At 46.8% G+C, this 10702-nt stretch overlaps 1 protein-coding gene across 2 annotated transcripts in view; it reads right to left on the bottom strand.

The window, feature by feature from the left end:
• The window catches only part of EDC4 (enhancer of mRNA decapping 4), a 79557-nt gene that overhangs the window by 6905 nt on the left and 61950 nt on the right, over positions 1-10702 (bottom strand). For both annotated transcript variants that reach the window (XM_019505868.1, XM_019505867.1), the window contains 7 exons: positions 9950-10130; positions 8941-9096; positions 8547-8662; positions 5621-5786; positions 4333-4519; positions 3065-3284; positions 2059-2222 (listed from right to left, as the gene is read on the bottom strand). In XM_019505868.1, the coding sequence (XP_019361413.1) occupies positions 2059-2222; positions 3065-3284; positions 4333-4519; positions 5621-5786; positions 8547-8662; positions 8941-9096; positions 9950-10130 (1190 nt within the window). The remainder of the gene's footprint in view (positions 1-2058; positions 2223-3064; positions 3285-4332; positions 4520-5620; positions 5787-8546; positions 8663-8940; positions 9097-9949; positions 10131-10702) is intronic.

Here is a 10702-nt window from a genome sequence, read left to right on the forward strand (position 1 = left end):
TTTCACATTTTACAATCATGCAGTCAGCCCCTTTCTGCTCCAGAATCTCTCTCTGCTTTCATTTTAAAAAGCTACGGCTTGGCTGACATGACAGTTCTACTGTTGGTTTAGGAGCACTGGGGATGGCGGCAAAAGGAACTGCACCACTGAAGCACACAGGTTGTTAGCAGAACCCTAACCTAAATGCAGATAAGCTGAGGGGAAAAGTCCTATGGCCAATACAGCTCATTCTGCTGGGGTAACTGGTTTTAGCTATACTGACAAAAGGACTTGTTAGTGTAACAGCATCCACAAGAAGAGGTTTCCTGGTCTAGCTCTTTCAGCAAACCCTTTAATATCCAAAAAAGACCCAAGTTTCCAACTATGGCTGCAAGGAACCCCTACACTTACTCTGTAATAGGAATGTTGTATCTTCACTTCACACAGAATTGTGTTCTTGGATTGGCTAACTCATCAAAAAACAGGAGTGAGGCCAATACAACTTGGGTTTCAACAGGTTAGCAGCCAAAGTTCATCTCCAAGCTCTTCGATGGGCTTGAACTCAAGCTGCCTTTTCATCTCTGCTATCATAACTTGTGTTAGCCAACCTGAGCTCATACTTTGTGCACTTGCAATACCCTGACAGCCTGCAGCAGATCACATCTCAGACCTACCATTTCAGCCAAGTGGGGTATAGACCCTGAAACTGAAAGATGTCACCTTTAAGTGCCAGTACTGATACCTATATCACTGCCTACTGATTTAATAGAAAGTCACCAGCTACTGTGCTTATTCCACAATTCCAGCCATCACCTACCAGCACTCCTGCTTGCCCAACTTCATTTCCCTTTGTTGCTGAATATTGTGCTGGCAGTGTGCTGAAGATGGGATGGGATAAAGTTGCATTCAGTATCACACCAAGTAGCACTACACTATCTGGATTAAGCCAGAATCAGACTTCACATTTTAAACCTCTCTGAATTACCACACAAACCAGATGCCTTATCACAGAAGTTGCAGCCCCCTGGCTAAGTCCACCTGAACAAGGGTGATCAGGACTTGCACCACTGGTGCTCAGAATATCTTCTCTTTGTATGTGGTATATGCCACATAAACAACCAACTCAGCATCTTGCTTCAACGGTGATGGTAGCTAACACAAATCCTACAGTTAATGGCCACACTGGACAGCTCAGTGAAAGCTTCAGCTCAACGCTACTTAGGACATTCCCTGAGGTCAATGTGTTTAGCATCTAGGAACATGCCTGAAGTCATAAGAACACAAGAAGTGCCATACTGCGTCAGACCAATGGCCCATCTAGTTCAGTAGCCTGTCAATAGTGGCCAACATGGATGCTAGAGGAAGAGTCAAACCAAACAGATTTAGCGTGATCTATCCCTACCTTCCCTAACATCCACCATTATTGGTTTAGAGATGCCAGAGGAAACATCTTCAAGTGTTCTGTTCAACCGCTATTAATAGAACTATCATCCATGACTCTGTCTGTATGTTTTTGAACCTGGCTATGCTATCTGCCTCCACCACCTCCTGTGGCAATGACTTCCACAAGTTAACTATGTGTTGCATAAAAAAAGTATTCTCTCTTTTTAGTTTTAAATCCATCTCCTACTAATTTCAGTGGGTCCCCTTAGTTCTAGCATTCTGGGATTTCATGAACAACAGTTCCCTGTTCACTTGGTCCACACCCTTCATGATTTTCTAGACTTCTAATCATACCGCTCCCTCAGCCTTCTTTCTAAGCTGAAGAGTCCTAGCCTTTTTTAGTCTCTCCTAGTCCAGCTACTGCTTCATATTACTGATCATTTTAGTTGCCTCTCTCTGGATCTTTCTAGTTCTACTACATCCTTTTTGAGATGCAGAGACCAGAACCGCACATACATTTCACCATGTGGCTGCACCATGGATTTATATAATGGCATGATGTTCCTCATTTTGCTTTCAATTCTCTTCTTAACGATGCTCAACATTTTACTAGCTTTGTACTTGCCACTGCATATTGAGTGGATGTTTTTAGAGAACATGCTCAGAGCTGGAAAGGAGGTCTAGGATCACACCCACCTCAGTTTCAGTTCAGTCCGGGTACCCAAATCTGAAGAGAGCTGCTGAATGAGAGAGAGGAGGACAGGTTGGGACAGTGGACATGGATGCTGCCCAAAAACTTGCTGTGGATCCACAGTCTCACAAACATACAGGACCAGATTCAGATCAGCTGCAGTGAGAGCCTAATAAGAAAAATAAGTCAGAGATGAGTGGGATGGAGAGGGGTATGAGGAGCCCTATAATGGCAATGACAAGACCCTATATGCCTAGGTAGAGCTGAATGGTGTTCCCATCCTCTCCTGTCTGGAGACCCCCTGCTCATTCAGACCTCAAGGCACAAATTTAGTTCCAGGAGAGCACACTTTCTCATCAGAAAACCCAACACAGCCAACTTAGCTGTATCTGCTTAGGAGCTGGTTGGGACCATGGACCACACTGCATGAGGTAATGGTGTAGAGTAACTGCTATGCCATGGCAGCTAGCCCTTTACTCAGGCACACAACACATATGGGTTACATTTGTTCAAAGACATCTGAGATTGAACAAACCAGGGCTTGGTGCTGGCCAGATGCAGGGTAGGAAACAGGACGGAGCCAAGATCCCACCAGTGGTCAAAAGATAATACACTCCACACATAGTAGGGTTGAATGCATGCATCTTTTGCGCCCCCCCCATCTTCACCCGCTACCAATGGCAGTTTGCCACAGCCCTCAGCAAAATCTGTCAGCAGTGGTCAGGACAGAATACTCAGTACTAAGAGCACCTGCCTTGTCAAAGGGTTTTGCCACTAGCAATTTGCTGCCCTGACACAGCCGTGGTGTCAAGTGATGCACAGTAGCAGGTGCCTGCCCCATTGCACTGCTGTGACTGAAGCACAAGACTCACTTTGGAATGACTCTGACAAGTGGCAGAGGAAGGGGGAGGGAGGAGAAGGGAGTCTTCCCCCATTTCATCCCTCAGGCAGAATAAGAGGGGATCCCTTGGCTCCTTCAGAAGGATCAGCCCCATAAGGCAGCCCATGTACCTGCTGAAAAGCTTGGTTGAGGTGGCCCTGTTGCAGCAGCTGCAGGATGTGAGCCTGCTGAGACTGGAAGTCCAGGTGAGCGGAGGGGATGGGTGTGCCTGCTGCTGAGCGCATTGCCTGCATGATGCTTGAGGTGACAGCTGCTTGCTGCTCCTTCATGGCCAGGCTCACCTCCCCCTTGATGACCCGCTGCACCTGGGTCAGAATGGACTCCTGCATGCTAGAAAAAGAGCGAGCCCTGAGAACAGCATTAGAGATTTCACTGCTTATGCTTACACCTGACAAACCTGTGATTCAGATCTTAAGAGGGATGCTTTGTACTTCAGCACAAGCACCAGAGGGCTCATACAAACTGCTTGGAGGCCCAAGTACAAACAAGGACTACCAGTGAAGGGTGCACACAGCCCCCTGGGACTCTGTAGAGCCCTCATGGCGTGTACCCTTAAAATACTTGCTCCAGTGCACATGCTAAAGTGACTCAGATTCCGGGGGGGAGGAGGGGGGAATAGGATGGGCAACCTTTCCAGGAACCTGTTCTTCCTCATAGCTCTCAGCTATGTTAAGTCTCTAGAGTCTCTGCTGCCAGTGCAAAGCTGCAGGGATCTCTGCTAATCCCCCAGCAGCAACTTTCCACAAATGTCAGCTCTCATCCCCAGGTGCTACCTGGAAGATGAGAGGGGAGCTGCATTTGCATTCCACGGTTGGCCTCTTTGTTGAAACGGCCATGGTCCCCTGTAGATGCAAATCTATATATACTCTTATTGCCTGGAAACACAAGGGGCCACACTGTGCTACAGACAGTAAGACACTGGATTCAGTCCGTTTGCCAGCAGCTCAGGCATGTCTGTAACATGTGCAGCTGCATTCTGTAGCTGGGATTCAAGGCATGAGCTGCTGCAGACCTAAAAATCCAAACCCTTCTCAGGGTGTGTCCGAAGACATAAGCCTGGTTGAGCCTTGCTTCACAGAGTACACAGAGCTTACACTCTAGGGCCCAAGACTCCAGTTTGAATGAAGGCTCAGCTGCAAGTTATGCTGATATGCAGTCCTCCATGTGCAGCTACACATGCCTGCATGAAACTCTTGTTGACTGGTTCTGCATACTGCAAATGAAAGGTCCAAGAGCTACCCCCTGGGGTAGGCCTGTTTTTACAGGAGAGCTAACAAAGGCCTCTGTTGCACACCTTGCCTGGCCCCACCAGCACCTGCATTCCTCAGTGATGCCAATTTTAGCAGGTGCCCAACATTACACCCAGATGCCAGCTTACTTGCCCACGATGATATGCAGCTGATGCTGCACTTCAGCATGGACACTGGCCGTGATGGTGGAAGCCAGCTGCTCTGTGGTGCTCTGGAAGGTGGTGATCAGCTGTCGGAGCTGGCTCAGCAGGGGGTCCCGTGCCTCCTGTTCTCGCACCTTTTTGTTCTTCATGTGGGTCTCCAGCTGTTGGATATCTGCAACCATAAGACAGATAGGTGCTTGGGGACACGTGCTAGCTAGGTGCTCTTGGGGAAGCTGAGATGTTGGCAGCTCTGCTGCCTAACCACATGGCATGTTCTAGTAGGGGTTATAGGGGTGTCCCAAAGCCCAGCCTTTGGGCCACACAGCGGACCAAACTGTGAACACCTCCGTGCACTTCCCCAGGCCCCCATCAGGGGTATAGGTAACAGTGACTGAGCAGCCAATCCAAAATGTTCTGTAGCAACAAGTCTTTGCATGGGCTGCTCAGCTGGGCCTAAAAACACAGGGCAAGGGAAGCACACGTCTTTGTGGTACACTAGTGTGAGCTACAGTATTTCATTGGCAATGGGGCCAGGAGCAAATACATCTGAAAAAGCAAGGAGGCAAGGAGGAAGCAGGCTGTGTATAGGGTGATCAACACTGAAGACCTCGTAAAAGGAAGGAAGAGGGCACCACCAACCTGGGTAGAACAAGGTGAACGTGGGCACCAGTTCCTTTACACATTGCCCCATAAGACAGAAATAGGGAGGTGCTGTAATAATGGCTGGTGCAGACACAGGCAGAGTCCAGCACTGCACATGAGCAAGGACTGGGTAACATCTTGCTTGTTAGCATATCCAGGAATTAAACCCCAGGCTTTAGCTCACCAGAGGGATGCAGAAGTGAAAGGAGCTCCCTCCAAGTGCTGTGCCTCCCAGCCAGTATGGGACAGGAGAGAGAAGTTTGCCTTCTGTCCCCTGCCTATATCAGGGCAAATATATGATGCTTTAGGACAGTGACAGTCCTACTGCCACACTAGGGAAGTGTGATGATACAGCAAGGCTGTTATCAACTGGGAGACTACAGCTGAGGAACTAGAGCCATGCCTATAGGTCAGACTGGGAGCCAGGAGCACCACAGACTCACCTCAGCTCTTGCAGCAGCCTGAATTTGGTCATACAAACTGCTTTGCATGACCAAAGTGAGAAATGAGAATTAACCCTCCCCTCCCTTGCAGATGGCTGCCATTGTGGTGCTCTGTACTGGGACTGTGGGTTTGTTGTTAACAATGACAGACAGCCAGGCTAGGGAGGGAAGGTTAAGAAATGACTCACATTCCTGTGTGCCCTGCTTGAACGTGTCATTGATCTGCTGGAACATGGACTGGCAGCTCTTCTCAAATGCAGGCAGCACGATGCTCTGGAACGCCTCTCTGTAGGCTGACTGGATGGGTCCCTGCAGGGCATCCGCAGCTGCCCTCACAATGGTATCTGTAAGGTTCTTGAAAACACATGCAAAAGGCCCCAGAGTTTAGCATTTTTCTACTATCTAAGACAAGATGGGGGGAGGCATTTTACCTGCCCTGCAACCCAAAAACAGCACAGACAAGGACTGCCCAGCACCAACCAGAAGTATTTCTCTCCCAAACAGTTAACACCCTTTTCCAGTTGAAGTGCAGTTAACACTACACTTTGGTGGCTGAGGGAACCCCAATTAGTACATCCTAGAAAACAAAGATTTCCCAGTGTTTAAATTCAAATGCAAAAAAAAACAGATGCCAAAACTAGACTCCTCACCCCTTAAGCCATTTGATCCTGAAGAGGTAATTAAGGCATCTCCAGACTATAAACAACGGAGAAGAGCCGAGTACAAGAAATAAAAAGGAGGGAAGAGGAAGTGCTGTGCAGAAAATGAGTGCAGAAGGCACAGTGATCTGGAAGCTGCAATTCCACAAAAAATATATTCACAGCAAAAGAAGAAAAGCCAAAGAAAGGAAATTCATAATGCATCTGGAGGACAGTGAGAGCACAAGCAATAAGGAAAACAAATCTGAAATACCCTTCAGAATCCACTCAATGTGAATCGTCTCGGTCATGAGGAAAGGCTGAAAGAACTAGGGTTATTTAGTCTGGAGAAAAGAAGGCTGAATGGGGGGATTTGATAAAAGTCTTCAAATACCTGAAGGACAATTACAGAGAGGGTAGAGATGGGCTTCTCTCTGTGGCTGCAGAGGATATGACTAGGAGCAATGACCTCAAGCTGCAGCAGGGGAAATTTAGGTTGAAGGTTAGGAGGAACTTCCCGACTACAAGGATGGTCAAGCATTGGAATAGATTACCTAGGAAAATTGTGGAATCTCTATCTTTGGAAGGTTTCAACAACAGGTTAGATAGACACTTAGCTGAGATGAGTCTATACATTTCCATAACCATTTTTATAAGTCTGATTCATATACAACTATAGAGCAACAACATGGTTCCAAGCACCAAGAAGACCACTTATAGCTGGACCAAAGCTTAACAGTGATGTCTCGGATGATCCTGCCTTGAGCATGGGGCTGGATTAGATGACCCCATGAGGTCCCTTTCCAGCTCTATTTTCCTTAGAACCTATGAAAAAAGAACTGAGCAATCATTAGCCACAGCTCTGCAGGAGCTCAGGGGATCGAAAGGAAATGGCACTATGCTGAATCCAATGGGAAGGGGACCAGGCTACTTCCCTGTACACTATTAACATTAATTACATTTGTAGAGACTCAGTGGAAGAGGCTGAAAACAGTGAGGAGAAAGGGATTATATGAAAAGGACCTGGATTAAAAAAGCAGATAGGAAGTGAAGGTAAACTTGGAAAAATGAATTTAAACCATCTTTGGAAAAATATGTACTCCACATGCATATACGCATACACTACACATAGGACAGTGAGACCCCCCACAGCTTTAAAGCTATAATCACCTGCCTGTTCAGGCCAGTAAAGACCAGAAGGGAAAAGGCTGAGCAATAGGAGGGGAAAGCCCAAGAAGAGATATTGCTAAAGCTTCAAATCATGCCTTTTTCTGCAAGTGTGTGTTGCAAGAATACCAGCTCAACATTTTGTGACCCTGCTAAATACTGCGAAAGAGCATTCCCTCAGGAACAGACAGCAGGCTGGCTCGCTACCCACTGACCATGCAACAGCTAGGGTGCTGCTTGGGGAGCTTGCAAAAAAGTTGGCTTTGGAGCAAGCCGAGGGAGAAGCAGACTGCTTTGTGCTGGGTTTGCTAAGGAGGTGCAGATCCTGGGACAGTCCAGAGAGCTTCTTCCATTCCTTTGTACCCTCTGGTGAACTAAAGTCTAGGGTTTAACTTCCCAGTATGCCAACAAGTAAGATGTTACCTAGATCCTCCTCATGTGCAGTGCCAGACTCTGACCATGTCTATACCTGGCCTGAAACTTAGCATAGGGAGACTAAGTGAACTTTCAGAACAGAATAATAGAAAAATAGGGCTGGAAGAGACCTCAGAAAGTTGCCTTGAGAAATCTCAAGGCAGAATCATCCCTGTACAAACCATTCCAGACAACCGCTCATTTAACTGACACTCTAAAAACTAGAGATTTTGTAGAATCTGTTGCAATGCTTAAATCACTCCCCTAGTTTTAAAGTACTTTGTAAAATACAACTTAAAATTCCCCTTGTTACAATTTAAGAGAGTTACTCTTTGTCCTGTCCCCTATGGCTACAAAGACTAGTCTGTCATCATACTCTTTATAATCACTTTGCAGGTGTTTGGAGACTTGTTAAATCCCCCCTCATTTTTCTCTTCTCTAAACTAAATCCTGGGTTTTCCCATCTTTCCTCCTAAGTTATGTTTCTTAAAAACTTCTACTAATTTTCAGTGCTCTCCACTGGGATCTAACCTGTCCATGCTTTTAAAGCATGGTGCCCCAAACAGAATGACAACTGTCTTGTACATTTAAATATGTATACCCATACTGGAAGAAAATGTCTGTCAAAAAGTCCCTCTGAAAGGGTGTTTGCATAAAAGGAGCTCTTGTTCTTCACTAATATAGGAGGTGCAACAAAAGACAGAAGGTGGAATAGAGAGGGAGCAGGTGTCTACCCAGATTTCCTGTGGTACCAGAAAATGGCTCTCTCTACACTAGCAACTAAACCATTTTCAGCCTCTGAAGAGTGAGGATGCTGCCAGTCAATCAGTAATGGATCATTACTCTGGAAGGTCAATGCTGGACAGCCTGGAGATGGCTGCATTCTGGTCCTTACCTTTGATTTCACCAGCTTAGTGACATTCTCCTTCAATGTGCCTTCAACAGCTGTGAGTTTGGTTGCAATGGTGTTACTCAGCTGTCCAGTGACAGGGTCCATGCTTTTGGAAATACCTGAGTACAACATGAAGGAGAAAGTGATGCAGATGTAGCCTAAGAGCCAGAAAAGCATTCCCCTTTCCCTAGGAAACAAAAGGCCAGTGGGATGCCAAGGCACTCAGGAATGGTATGGCCAGGATACTTTCCAGATGTACCTCAATGAAGTCTACAACCCATTCTGCACTGGCTGAACCTCAGGAAAGTTCACACTCATTAACTGCTCACAGAGAAGGGCTGCACACAGCATGTAAATACCAGTCTGTGTTCCCTACAGAGAGTTTCCCACAACTTACATTGGGGCACTGTCTTCTTCATCTCTTCACGAATGGTCCTCTCCAGGCGATTACAGACAGCGGTGGACATGGACTGAGAGAGCTGCTGGGACAGGTGCTCCTGTAACTGCTCGTTCCGCTGGTGCCATTCTGTCAGAGCTCGGTCTAGCCTCCTCTCTGATCATACATTAAGGAACACAAGCACCAGGAGATTTCTCCTCTTCTCCCAACACTCACCTAAATAGACATCTCCAGCACTTCTGTGGACTTCATAAAGCCTAATTTGCTTCTCTGGTATCAGCATTCTAGGACACATCTTGCTTCAGCTGGTAAATCTGTACTTGATGAACACCTGCCACCCAACAGGCCACTGGATGGTTCAGTGACACAAAGAAAGTAGCAGTGTTTTCCTCCATTTATGTTCTGTGAACTTCCCATCTTGACAAGGCATTGAGAAACAGTAGCTTGAATCGGGTGCAGAGGCAAGCTGGCCCTTGTTGATTCTGGCCTTGCTGCACCTTGTCACCTTCATGTTCTAGCACCCAGCTTTTCTGATATCACCCCATTTTGCCCTGAAGCCCTGTGCTTCTCCAAACCCTGACCATATCTCAAGCAAAAACTGAAGCATGGTTTTATGGCACAGACCAGACACACTCAGACCACTGTTCCAAAGCCTCATGTGTTTCTTCAACATCACCTGCAGTTCTTCACAGGAAAGGTAAACCAAGGCTTTTCTTTTATTCCATCCTTTGCTGGTGTCTTGCCTGAAATTGTGAGTAAACCAACTACACAATGCAGTTTTTCTTTCTGAACTGGAGCATGTTTGCCACCACTGCCAACAAGGGGTATGTTGTGGCTCTTTGGTTAAGAGCAACTGCTTACATGGCTTGCAAGCCCATCAGCATGGGGTGTCTGCAGCAGGCATAAGGCTCTTGAGGACTTAGCCAGATTTCCTTCTAATGAAAAGATGCTCACCCAGACCTAGCCCTATGCCATGTCTACTTCCAGAGGGGTTTCCATGGAAGGATACGCTCTTGCTCTTGCTGAGAGCCAATTACTCTCTCCACATGGCCCATGAGGGAGCTCTGCACAGCGTCCAGGTGATCAGTGAGTCTCCGCATCAGCTCCATCTGGTTCTGTCGTAACTCGGTGAGCTCTCTCTGTTGGTTTCTCAGCAGAGACATCAGCTCATCCTGATACTCGGGAGTCACCTGTTTGCAGAGGAGACAAAAGGGCAGGCACTGGTGACACCACTGTCCACCTCACCTGTAATACAATTAAAGGAATGAGAGCAACTGCATAGACTAAGGGCAATTCACCTTCACAGTCCATGAGCAAGTGCTAAAGTACCAACTTGACCTGTCTACCCCCAGCAAGGTTTATAGCCAGGCCTCAATGAAGCAAAGTGAAAATTCCACCTTCCAACAGGGTCAAAATTTTGTCCTAAGTAGCAGACTGATGAGCTGGGGTATGTTTTTTTTCAAGGTCCTGCTATGCACCTTGCTGAACTAAAAATGAACTACTCAGTAGCAAACCATTCCCAGCTTCCCCCAGGCTATTTATTTAATTCCAAGACCCACTTATTTTATTTATTTTTGCTTCCAAAACAAAATAGGAAAACCAGTCTGTTCACTTCTTGGATACCTGCAACACTTACATGATTCAAAAGCCTCTACTGTGAGAGAAGAATAAAGCCCAAGGACAAGGGCAGGCAATTATTTCAGCTGGAGGGCTGCTTAATGAGTTTTGGTGAGCTGTTGAAGGGCACATGGGTAGCCCCAGC

The sequence above is a fragment of the Gavialis gangeticus genome, unplaced genomic scaffold, assembly GCF_001723915.1.
Source record: "Gavialis gangeticus isolate Ggan-Ray unplaced genomic scaffold, GavGan_comp1, whole genome shotgun sequence".
NCBI classification, from domain to species: domain Eukaryota; kingdom Metazoa; phylum Chordata; order Crocodylia; family Gavialidae; genus Gavialis; species Gavialis gangeticus.